Source organism: Anarhichas minor, unplaced genomic scaffold (assembly GCF_050575085.1).
Source record: "Anarhichas minor isolate MPS153535 unplaced genomic scaffold, ASM5057508v1 ptg000017l, whole genome shotgun sequence".
Lineage (NCBI taxonomy): Eukaryota > Metazoa > Chordata > Actinopteri > Perciformes > Anarhichadidae > Anarhichas > Anarhichas minor.
In genome coordinates this window covers 20,540,001-20,552,229 of record NW_027466463.1, presented here as the reverse complement: position 1 = coordinate 20,552,229, position 12,229 = coordinate 20,540,001, and the positions used below count along the sequence as shown (strand labels likewise).

General features: G+C 45.1%; 1 protein-coding gene across 1 annotated transcript in view; it reads right to left on the bottom strand.

Moving 5' to 3' along the window:
- Nucleotides 1-3,323: 3,323 nt before the first annotated feature.
- The window catches only part of LOC142951501 (SRC kinase signaling inhibitor 1-like), a 45,161-nt gene continuing 36,255 nt past the window's right edge, over nt 3,324-12,229 (bottom strand). The window contains exons 9-18 of the mRNA XM_076093083.1: nt 12,199-12,229; nt 11,609-11,784; nt 11,385-11,515; nt 9,728-9,875; nt 7,435-7,753; nt 6,454-6,787; nt 6,224-6,366; nt 4,894-5,046; nt 4,688-4,789; nt 3,324-3,476 (exon numbers count right to left, since the gene is read on the bottom strand). The exon at nt 12,199-12,229 is cut by the window's right edge and continues 130 nt beyond it. Of these exons, the coding sequence (XP_075949198.1) occupies nt 3,324-3,476; nt 4,688-4,789; nt 4,894-5,046; nt 6,224-6,366; nt 6,454-6,787; nt 7,435-7,753; nt 9,728-9,875; nt 11,385-11,515; nt 11,609-11,784; nt 12,199-12,229 (1,690 nt within the window). The remainder of the gene's footprint in view (nt 3,477-4,687; nt 4,790-4,893; nt 5,047-6,223; nt 6,367-6,453; nt 6,788-7,434; nt 7,754-9,727; nt 9,876-11,384; nt 11,516-11,608; nt 11,785-12,198) is intronic.

Genomic DNA, 12,229 nt, shown 5'->3' with positions numbered 1-12,229 from the left:
AGGACACAAGGACACAGGAGGAGTAAATGAGGAGAGGAAGAAGAAGAGATAATTTCTTTTATGAGCCGAGCCTCCTGGGTGTTGGTGAGAAAACACGTCCTTCTATCTTTCCTTCTATCTTTCCTTAAACACCTAGGAGTCTCAGAGGCTCCTTTAGGAGCTGAATAAACAAACATCGTCCTCTCCTCTCCTGAGAGGCTCCTCGGGTCACTGCTGACAGTCAGTTAGTGTCCTTAAGAGGTAGAGACAGAGGACGCTTCTCAATCTCAAGGAAGCATCCTTCAAAGGCAGAACTCCAAGGATGCTACGTCATCGAATCCTGAGGAAAAAAGACCGTTCCAACGTCCGGGACCCTTCAAACTCTACCTCCGTTGGGAGGATTTTGGAGGATCCTCAGAGCTCCTAAATTACCCACAATCCTTGGCGAACGATGCATGGTCGATCCCCCGGAGTGTAAAAACAGGGGACATATGCTCGTAAACATTCAGTTCCTTCACCTCGACAGTCCGCCAAAATCAGTTTCTGAACAAATGAATGGCGAGAAATTCTGTCTGGTCGGTTTGAGGAGACGAACGAGGAACGCAAAATCAATGTTCCTGCTCGAAATGGTAACATACTGAATTATTCTAAAATAAAAATAGAACATGCTTCTTCTGTTCCAATAAACGGCTTAAGTTCAACAATGACAGGAAGCAGGAGGCGGTGACGAGGTGCTGCTCAGTACCGACTCTCCCAGCGCTCAACAGAAGCACCGGCAGAAGGTGCAGCACCAGCAGCCTCGCACAGGGAGTATTCAGTGCAACGCCCTTTTGTTACTGCAGCACAGCAGCAACACATAAACTGTGTCCAATTAGAAGCCACACAGATCAGCAGCAGACGGAGCATTCGGTCGCATTGTCTCGTAGACGGATGCTGAAGTCTTAATGGTTAACGAACATTTCTCCATACTAACGCACTGATCGGCCCGAAGGGCTGCACACGTTGCTTTCTGCTGCATCGTTCAGCCACAACAGAGGAGGAGAGATTAACAAAATAAAGTGACTTTAAAGTGACTGAGATGGAAGAAAATGAGTCGTTTTATGGTGAAACATTTACTAAATACACGAGACTTCATTTATTACTGTAAGTTTAGAGGGATTTATAATCTACTTTATAATAACATTAATAAATGACAGATAGTGAATCAAACCTCAGTTATTCCACAAACAATGAAAAGGTTATCAATAATGTTTACTAATTATTAGTCATGCTATAACTAATGTTATTTTATCAGCTTATTGTTCCACACATTATAACATTTTAAGTATTTGTTAATGATTACCAAATGCCTTGTTAATTGAGATACATGAGACTTTGTAAAAGGTTAATAACTGGTTAGTAAAGCAGCTATAAACATGATTTAGATGTTAATACTTTAGTTTCTGATCCATCTTTTATAATGACGCCACGGTCTGGTGCACGCTGTCCATTAATACCTTATAGACTCCTCAAGGAGCATTGTCCACTATATGTTTTACAAATCATTCAGAAAGTATGAACATATTATATCAAATGTTTTAATGTCTGCAACAATAAACTACTAACTGTTATCTTCTATCAGCTAAGATACAACACACAGTTTATAAACAATGATATTATGACATAGATCATAGCGTAACTCGTCATTATTAATTATCATTTCATTGTTTGTTAACAGTAAAATAAGTAGAAATCAATTCATTCATTACTGATGTTATTATGAAGTGTTAGAGGATATTTGTTCATGTTTAAAGAGATCATCTCTCTCCTGATGTCGATGACGACTTAATGCAAGAAATATTACGTATAATTAGACTTTTTTTCTTGCCGGCTCTCTGGGTGATACATGTTTAAAGAGCAATAAGTGAAATGAGGCGCAGCAGAGTGTGAGTTGATGTTGAGACCGGCCCTGAATGCTAATGCTGGAGCTCTCCGTGTGGGTCGGGTGGAGGTTAGCTGAGCGCTAACAGGAGGAACCTGGAAACACTCCGGCTGGAAACTCTAAAGAAACTTCTCAATGAGTTGCTGCGTGTTTAATGTGGTGAATTCATGAATTAATCAGATTCCTTTAAAACTGCTGAGGCGACGGTTGTGGGAGAGAATATGGATCGGTGTGAAGCGGTGATCCCCGGCTGGGACCGACCGGCTGCTTTCATTTCCTCTCTTCTTCGCGGGTATTTTGTATTTTCTTTTTTAAAGGAGGCCGTGAAGGATGAGGTCAAGGCTGCTCCACTCAGCAGGTCGGGGGGGGGGGGCAGATAAGACGGGTGGAGCTTCTCGTCTAAAAGGCAGAGTACTGAGTTTAACCTCCTCTTCACACACTCACACTCACACACACACACACACACACACACACACACACACACACACACGCACACACACACACACACACACACACACACACACACACACACACTCGACAGCGTCTCTCACGTTGAGCACACTCTGCTCTGATTGGCCGGTTTAAGAAACTAAAAACCTCATTGTGAAATGTAACACTGAATCCTTCATGTTAAGACCTTCACACACACAGAGGGTATATATGTATATTCAGAACGTGACCTGATTGGACGGACTGACTGATCAGATGTACTCATTTTCATTTGGTTAACCAACTTTTTTTGATCGACTCTCGTGTAGTTGTTAGTAAATAACGGACACTTTCATTTTATTATCTATCAGAATTAGAGGACGTTTTTTATTTCTCTTTCCTCCGCTGCCTCGGTCCGTCTCCGTCTCCTTTACCTTCCATATCTTATTGCACACGTTAAAGTGAAAAAGCTCCTCCTCCTCTTCAGGCGAGCTCGTGCTTCTCTCTCGTCATCTTGCATAATAAGTCGTAGCATCGGAGCTATTTTTAAAAAGGCAATTCTTAGTAAGCGAGCTGGATGGATTGGCCTCTTGGCTGTTGAACACGTGTCTAACCTGTGAGCTTTGAAAGGACGAGGGTGAGACAGAGCGACGATGAGGATCTGGTGAGAGACGACATGAGATATGAAGTCATTCCGTGGCATCGCTGGAGGAAGAGGATGTGTGTGAGTAGATCTATTATAATAATAATAATAAAGCACCACCAAGACCTTCCTTCAGGAAATCAAAACATCGACGTACTCGTACCACAACAAACTTGATCTCTGAGCAAGCTAGGTCAGATCCAGTAACTGAAATGTCAAAAACGCACATCAAGAACTGGTAAAAAGAAAAGAATCAAGGTTTGTGTAGATAGTTCCCCCTCTCTGGTTCCTTTGTCTGGGGCCAGATGTTCCTCTGGAGAGACAGCAGAGAGGCAGACGCTGGAGCTTGTTTTAGAAGTGGAATACCTGCTGCTGGCCCTGGACTTTGGGGAAATCCTCTTTCTGCTTGCGGGCTTTGGGCCTCTCCAGGCTGCCTTGCTGGAGGTGTTTGAGCCGGGCCGCGACGGTGGGGCCCTTCATCGGCCCCGGAGAGTGACTGCTGTTCTGTGGGAGGCGACAAGAGGGCGGGCGTTACTTTAATTTGACTTATTTAACGATGACAGATGTGTGCGGAAACTCAAACACTACACCCATGTGTACCCAAGAGGTAGGAAGGTTTTAACTTTCAGCGCGAACACTCAACTTTAAAAACGTGTTTCCTGTCGAGGATCTGCTGGCTAGCTGCCTCTTCTGTGTAAAGCTAAACAACAGGCGGCAAAGCTTCATGTGTTAAAGCTGCATTCTCTCTAGTGTCCACCAGGGGGCGACTCCTCTGGTTGTATAGAAGTCTATGAGAAAATGACTCTACTTCTCTCTTGATTTATTACCTCAGTAAACATTGTAAACATGAGTTTATGGTCTCAATCTCTAGTTTCAAGTCTTCTTCAATACAGCATGATGTTCATTTAGTAAACTATGGTCCATTTAGAGTCAAACAGACCATAAAGCAGGGGATGCTTTAGGGCGGAGCTACACAGTGATTGACAGGTGTCTACCACAGCTATGTGACAGTAAAATATTGTTTTAATGAAAGAGGTTTTGTTTTATTCTGCAGAGTTAAATCACTGTTGGCAAACACTTTAAACACAGCGCAGTGCTTCACATGCCTTCAGTGGATTAAAAAACCTGCAAGAGAGAAAATAGATTCTTTTAGAGAAACGTTTCTGTCTGCAGCTCTGAACCTGACCCCCCCCCCCCCCCCCCCCCCCACCTTTATTTTGACAGCTACCTGCTTTGCGCCCGTCGTGCGATAATTTCAACAAAAACAAGCCGTCTTTGTGTCACCAGAGCTGTCAGGAGGAGCTCTCGCTGCTCCACAAACTAAATACATCGTCTGCTTCAGTCACACTATCGACTACGACGTCGTGCTTTAACAGCGCTGGAGCTTCAGCTGACGGAGAGCGTCACACAGAGAGACTCACACAAAGACCACATCATGTGCAGAGAGTCAGCAGAGGATCGGTTAACAAGGTCAGGAAGAGAAGTTGAGTTCAGCAGCAACAGCATGTGATATAATAACCCAGTGCTTTCCAACTGTAGAAGCACTTTGTGAAGAGTTTTCCTTGTTTGCACTTGTTCTTCTACCCTGATTTGATTAGTTGACACTTTGCATGTTAGTAGTTATAAAGTAGAGAGTTAAAAAGATCAGAGGCACAGTGAGCAGACGCACAGTCCACAGGTGTGGCAGCCGGAGAGGGCTGTTCTCTTAACTTTACCTTTCTGCCCAGCGACCCAAAGATGCAGCGAGGAGTGGGCGTGGCCTGTGGTTGGGTGCTGGACCGTTTACTACAATCGTTTACAGGAGTTCTCTGAAATATCTTCAGTTGTATGAAAGAGTGCGGCACAGACATGTTATCAGCAGCACAAATCAGCAGAATGAAGCTCAGCGTGACGAATGAATGGTTTATCTTCAGCGTCGTACCTCCAGCTCAGCAATGATCTTCTCCTCGTCGTCGTCGTCGTCTTGAACGCCCGACGCTGCGATCACAGGCGGGGTCGAGGCGGGTCGGGGGGTGTCGCAGGGGGTCCGCCGCAGCTTCACCAGAGTTTTAGGCATGTCGCCGTCTTCCTCCATCTTAGAGGAAAGATAAAGACGTTAAACTCTGGCAGCTGAATGGTTACGTGGGCCCGTCAGTAGTACGGTATTGTGAGAGCCCTACGTATATACATCCATCTCTGCTCTCTGCAAAGCCACGAGACTCCATGGACATTCATTTCACCTTTGGTGGTTTTTAGGGTTAGTTCTACAAACTCCATCTACTGTAGTAAAACACTGACTATGGAGAAGAACCTCCTACAGACACACTGCTAAACATTACAACTATTCCTTTAAGTAAAAACTTGTTAAAAGCTGCATTCTCTCTAGTGTCCACCAGGGGGCGACTCCTCTGGTTGTATAGAAGTCTATGAGAAAATGACTCTACTTCTCTCTTGATTTATTACCTCAGTAAACATTGTAAACATGAGTTTATGGTCTCAATCTCTAGTTTCAAGTCTTCTTCAATACAGCATGATGTTCATTTAGTACATTATGGTCCATTTAGAGTCAAACAGACCATAAAGCAGGGGATGCTTTAGGGCGGGGCTACACAGTGATTGACCAGAGACGTATACGTCATTTTGAGTGTCCTTCATCTTTACCAGAACTCTTTCAGCATGACAGCAGTTATTATTAATACAACTGAACTGTTGTGTGAATGAACCGCCAAAGAAAAATCGAATGAAGGAACCACTTGGTTCATTCAGGAAGGTTTTCAGCACCTTGTTGAAGTGAAGTCTCATCACGCAGAGATCAGGGCGATCAGGGAGGCTTCAGAGCGTCAGCAGCGTGTTCACGCCTCAGAAACAAAACCTCAAACTGCCGACAGGATCCTGACTCTGTTGTACATGTGAGAGCAGCGCTCTCAATATGTGGCTCACAATCCGACATCCCTTCACACAGCCCCACTGAGACCGCACCTCCAGGTTTAGCTGCATATCTTAAACGCTCCCCCGACTGAAAGTGACTCTTATTTTAATATTTTCAGGATCAGCTGTTGCAGGAGATTTAGATTCTCTCAGCTTCCAACCGGCAGCACCACAGAGGTGTGTTTACGCATGACAAATGTCACTCAGATTAGACGTCAAACAGCTGTTCCAACAACCCGGTCAGTGTTTCAGTGACAGCTGACGTGGCTTTATTTCCACACGCTTTAAAAAGGTAGAGAAGACGTCCTCCTCCTCCTCCACCGCCAAGCCCTGAAGTATCTCACCTTCATGTTCTTGGAGGTGACGATGACCTCCCCGGTGCGGTTGGTGGTGAGGCCGTGTGCCGACGGGAAGCTCCGGCGAGGCGGAGGAGGAGGCGGAGACTTGGAGGGCTTCTCCGTACGATACCGGGTCACGTTGAGATCCACTGTGAACACAAGGAGACACTTTCAGAAGATGTTTTGACTCCCACATGAAGGAGATGGTTGGCGGTAAATGAACAGAGACCACCCACCCGACCCTCGATGTGAACCCGCCCCCTCCATGCTGTTCAGCTTCTGGGCGGCCAGCTGCACTTTGCCGGGCTGCTGGTCCCCGCTCGGCGAGCCGGTGCCGGCCGTGGTCCCGGTGGTGCTGGCTGCAGGAGAAGCCGCCGCAGTGGAGGTCATCGGGACGGTGATCTGGGGCTTCGGGGGCACCGCGGGCTTGTTGATGTGGCGGGCAGCGAAGTCCAGGTCCGGGATGGCCTTCATCAGCTCGGCCTGGGTCTCCTCCAGCAGCCGGTTGATGTCCTGGGCGCTGAACTGGGTCAAGCTGGCCCGCTTCTCCTCCCAGTCCCGCTCCGCCGCCTGACACACATACAGACACGGACCAATGAGCTGTGAGCTTTACGAAGACACGCTCATGCTGGATGTTTGTAGTACTGCACGGACATATGGATTTATTATCATTATATTGTTTATTTTACTTTTATAATGTCATTTATCTGCTTTGTTTACATTGTTATGATTTAACACTTTATGTCTTTACCGTGTGAAGCGCCTTTGAGTACCTTTTACAGCACTATACATTATTATTAATATTATCATTATATTTTATATTATATGTATTTTATTATGTCTATTATATAGAGAACAAGAGACATGAGTAGAAAAAACAAACAAACAAGAATAATACATAAGTAATCATATAGTGAAGGTATAATAAATAAAACTAAAATATGATGTAATCGGACTGAATGTTGATTACACAGACTATTGATATTGCACATAAATGAATAGTTAAATGAGGAACCTGCGCTATCTCTCCTTCACACACATCGGATTATTATTATTATTAATATTATTAATATTATTATTATTATTAATATTATTACAAAGCGACTGCTGCTGTGTGTAGAATAAATTGAAGCACCTTTAGATGTGATTGTTAATGTAAACGGACATTTGTTCAGCTGGCTAACTCATTTACATTTGTTAATAAGCGATGTCATTACCAGTCTAACTTCGGCCGACACCGACTTATCGCCGGGACGCCGACTCGGCAGCTCGTCGAGGACCCGGTTCCTGAAGGCCATGGAGGGCTGGATGTCCTGCTCGGGGCCTGAGGCGTCGCCGGAGGTAACGGGCATCCAGTTGGCGAGGCCGGCGCCGGCGCTCAGGTCGCTGAGGCTGAGAGGAGGACTGTTCAGGATGTCCAGGTCACAGCCGCGACTCGAGTCCTCCGATCTCTTCTGCGATTGGCTGGGGAGGTCCTCGGGGCCCTTCCACACTCCCTCCGTCACTTGTCTGTACATATAGGAGGGATACAAGAGACTACAATACACACAGGACACCATGAAGGTCCTGGACTTTGTTAGAGCAGCAAACTGCAGGAAATAAAAGATGAAATACATTTACCACAAACATGTACAACAAAAGGTCTCCAGTGGGACTCGAACCGGTGACGTTGTCATTCTCGGCCACCAATGAGATATCTAATCATCTATTTATCTTTTGTAATAATTCATTATTTTTATGTCAGAAGAAAAATGACAAACAGAGAAGTGGATCCTCAACAATGAAACGATTCTGTGTGATGAACTCACGCTGACCACAAACTCTCACCATCAACAGAAGCACTGACGTGAACAGTGAAGCTCCTCTGACGGTCTCGTGTCTCATCACTCAGATAAAACACGATGGATCGACAGGAGAGGAGAAACGTGTTGAATGTTCATCCTAAACGTTTCCCTCCGAGTCCTTTGTGAGATCTGTTTTCAACGTTTACAACATTTTTAATTGGCTGAATTGTAGAAAAACATGTTTCTGCCTGATCGTCGTTATTTAATGCATTTCTGTTTATCTCGTCTGGAGTTTTCAGGAGGTCTTTGTCAACACTTTATCTTTATCTTTAACACTTTAAATCCACGTACACACGACTAGATGTCGGTAACGGGTTTTTGTATATTGGTGAATGTCTTTGTGTGCACATTATGTTATTTGTAATAACTCTAGTTTTTATTGTGCAAGCAAACAAATAAAGACAAATAAACAAAAACATGTTTATATTTTCGGGCCGTCTCAAACCGTTTCTGGGGCTTCGAAGCTTCAGTGAGAAATATTGGACAGAGAGAGAAGAAGAGAGTGAAAGGAGAACCTCCCTCTCTTCACCCTGTCAGTCAGAATCAGATTTACAGCTGCAAGGAAACGTTTGTTTTCTTTCTATCTTGGCAGGTTGTGTCGGAGTAGAAACCAGTGAGGCCTCAGTCCAGACCCGGTTCAGTCAGTAAAACACAAAGTCAAGGATTTGTTTGAGTCCTGGACCCTTTACATCGTCAGCCCATCAGTTCAGTTACTCCTGAGCATTTAAACGGCCAACAACACAAGCTGTCACTCTTGATTATTTACTTAAATTGTATTTTACTTCTGTTTAACGAGAGATGACGACAAACATCGAACTACGAGGATTTTCCTTGTTATTGAAACTAAAACACAAAATGTGCAACAATCACATCTAATGAATTACAGTGAAAGCCCATCAAAACAAATGAACTCATATATACGCCAATGAACACATGAATACATAAACAGACTGTCTGTCGACTTCAGCACCACGGACAGCGTTAAACTCAACTACGAGCTCTCTAGAGCTGCAACTAACGGTCATCTTCACCATCTTCATTAATCTGACCATCACTTCATCCATTAATTGATCGTCTCTCTGTCTGTAAAATGTCAGAAAATGGCGACAAGCCGTGTTTCCCGAAGGTGTTTCAAATGTCTTGTTGTGTCTTCAACTCAAAGATATTCACTTAAATGTAACAAATGATTAAAAATGAAAATGTTTGTTTTTAAGAAGTTGGAATCAAAACATTTTGACCCTTTTTCTTAAAAAAATTCAAACCGATTAATCGATTATCAAAATAGTTGTCGCTAAATAGTTTCAGCTCGAGCGCCGCCCGTCTGACAATAACTCATCGTGACTAGTATTGATGCATAACTATTGTCAGACTTGGACGTGGGTTAACGTGTCAGCGGTCGAAGCTTCGAGCCTTCGGGTCAGAATTATTACATCTCTCACAGCGAGGAATCAGTTAAATGTCGAAGTGAAGAGCAGCTTTGGCTCTGGGACACATTGTTAAAGAATTCTTCCTCTGCTATTCAGCAGAATAAGCGAGTGTGAGCGTTTGAATCTTCCAGCCGGCTCAAAGAAAATCACCATGAAATCGTCTACAAGAGGAGAAGAAATGTGGTTTGTGACCCGACCCGGTTTAAATGAGATAACCGGGGCGTGTTTGATTTGTATACCTGCGGAGCGTGCTGAGCGCATCCGTCATGGTGTTGCAGCGCTTCAGCAGGGCGTCCAGCCGGTGAGGCTCCTCTTTCAGGAACTTAACAGCCTCCACCTCCACCCGCAGCACCACCCGCATCTTACTCTGCAGGCTGGGGAACTGGACTGCATGGGAGGGAGGGAGAAACAGGGTGAGGACGACAGCGAGGTAAAGGTGGACAGATGGATGAGGAAGACAGAGTGGCATTGTCAGAGAGGACGATGATGTGTGGAGGAATGGGGGGGGGAGGCATGCTGTTTCTGTCGCAGCTATTCAAAGCCACTGTCGGTGGAAGTCGGCCAACTGAGAGCGAATGGCATGCTGGAGGCGCGGTGACAAAAACACAGCCGGTGTTCCTCCGTGGGTGGATGTGTGGACACTTCACAGCCAGCCTCTGAAATGTTGGGACGGCTCAGATGTCCTGAAAAACCAAATGCCACTCAAACACTGAAACAAAGCTTCAGCGGCGGCGTTTTGTAGGCGCTCGCTGGACGTGCTAACTGGGAAACGGTCAGTCCGACACGATCATAACAGGAAGGACTCGTTAGTATTCCAGATGGAGAGAAGAACAAAGGTTGGAGGAGCAGAACAAGAGGCTACACCTGAAAACTTCATGAATATCAAGTCTGAGAAGATTCATAAATATTCATTGTGACTTTGTAGAACATCGGTTTGACATACTGTACACGTAGTATTTCAGCAGTCCTGGTACGTAAACTATGACCCAGAACTACGACTGCAGTGCTGCACCCGAGTACATTAATGAGTATTTATCAGTATTTACACCGTCATACAGCAGCTGTACTGGGATAACAATGTGCAACCGATGAAGAATTCTGGCATTAAAGTTACTACGAGGAACTTTAATTTACTGTTGATTCTGTCGCCCCCTGTGGACTAAGGTGGTAGTGTCTCTGAGTCCCTTTAGGAAACCTCTCATTTTACTGCAGCAGGGTCTGACGGTCTGCCCCTCTGTTCCTCAGTCAAAAATTAAGTGACATAAAACCAAAAAATATAGTCATTAAAAAGGTAAAAAGGTTGATGTTTTCTTATTGTCCACTAATCCCATGAATAGTTTGTCACTGTAGTTCTTTTATCAGACAAAAAGGAGAAAATAGTGCATTTTGTGGGGGACTATTTTCAGCGGCGGATGAATCTACCTTTGGTGCTTTAAGTGACTTTTTTGTAGCAGCGGGACGGTGTGGTGTGTGTGTGATTGAGTCAAAATAAACTACAGCGTGTGTGTTCATGGAGATGAAGGAACAACAGTGAGGCTCACTGATGTGTTTATAATGGAGCTCTGTGGCTCAGAGGAACACACACACACACACACACACACACACACACACACAGTACTTGTTAGTGGAAACATTCAGTGTTGGTTTGAGACTTTTACCGGGATGTTGACAATGAGAAGAAAGGAACATGCTGATAATGAGGCTGCAGCCGTGGTGAAGCGAGCGTGAGCCAGGCGGTCGTTCAGCAGCTTCAAAACCAGCTGCTCTCAGATTTGAGGATCTTTCTGAAGCTCACTCACTGGTGAGCAAACTTGTAAAAAAGCCACAGCAATGCCAGTGATCTCTGAACACACACACACACACACACACACACACACACACACAGACAACGCTTACTTTTGAGCTCAGTGAGCGTCTCTCCCAGCATCCTCAGCTCTTTGCTCTTCTGCTCCACATCCTGCTCCGTCACCAGGCCGTGATTCACCGACGAGTTCCTCTGCAGCTCCTCCACCGACTTCTCCAGGTCACTGAGGAGGAACCACGCCACAGATTCACATCCAGGACACATTCTCCTTTCATTCACGCTGCTTCGTTGTTGGGTTAGAATGCTGTGGACTCACTGCAGCTGCTGGATGAGCAGCTCCTCCTGGTTGAGGTACTTGAGTCTCTCCTCCTCCACCAGGAGGCGCTGTCTCTGGAGCGGGTCCTCCTGCGTGCGCATGGCGTCCAGCATCATGAGGCTCAGCTCGGACTCGGTCTGCCTCAGCAGGGACAAGACCGAGTCCTGGTTCTCCAGCTGGGACGACAAGAAGAGGGTTCATGTTGCCTGACGGTATATATATATATATATATGTATACATACATATATATATATATATATATGTATATAAATATATACATATACATACATATATATGTATATACATGTATATTAATATGTTTGTGTATGTGGGTTTTGCCTCTGTATTGACGGCAAAACTGCTGAACTCTGGGCTTCAAAACATCAGTCCACAAACCGATGAATGACGTCACGACGACTGCGTCCACCTCTTACATACAGTCTGTGGGTGTACCTAATAAACTGGTAACTGAGTACTTCCAGTTAAACTGCTGTTTTAGACCCTTCTCCTCCACAACTCTGCACACACACACACACACACACACACACACACACACACACACGCACACACACACACGCACACACACACACCTGCATGTTGCGTAGCTGCGACAGCTGTTTG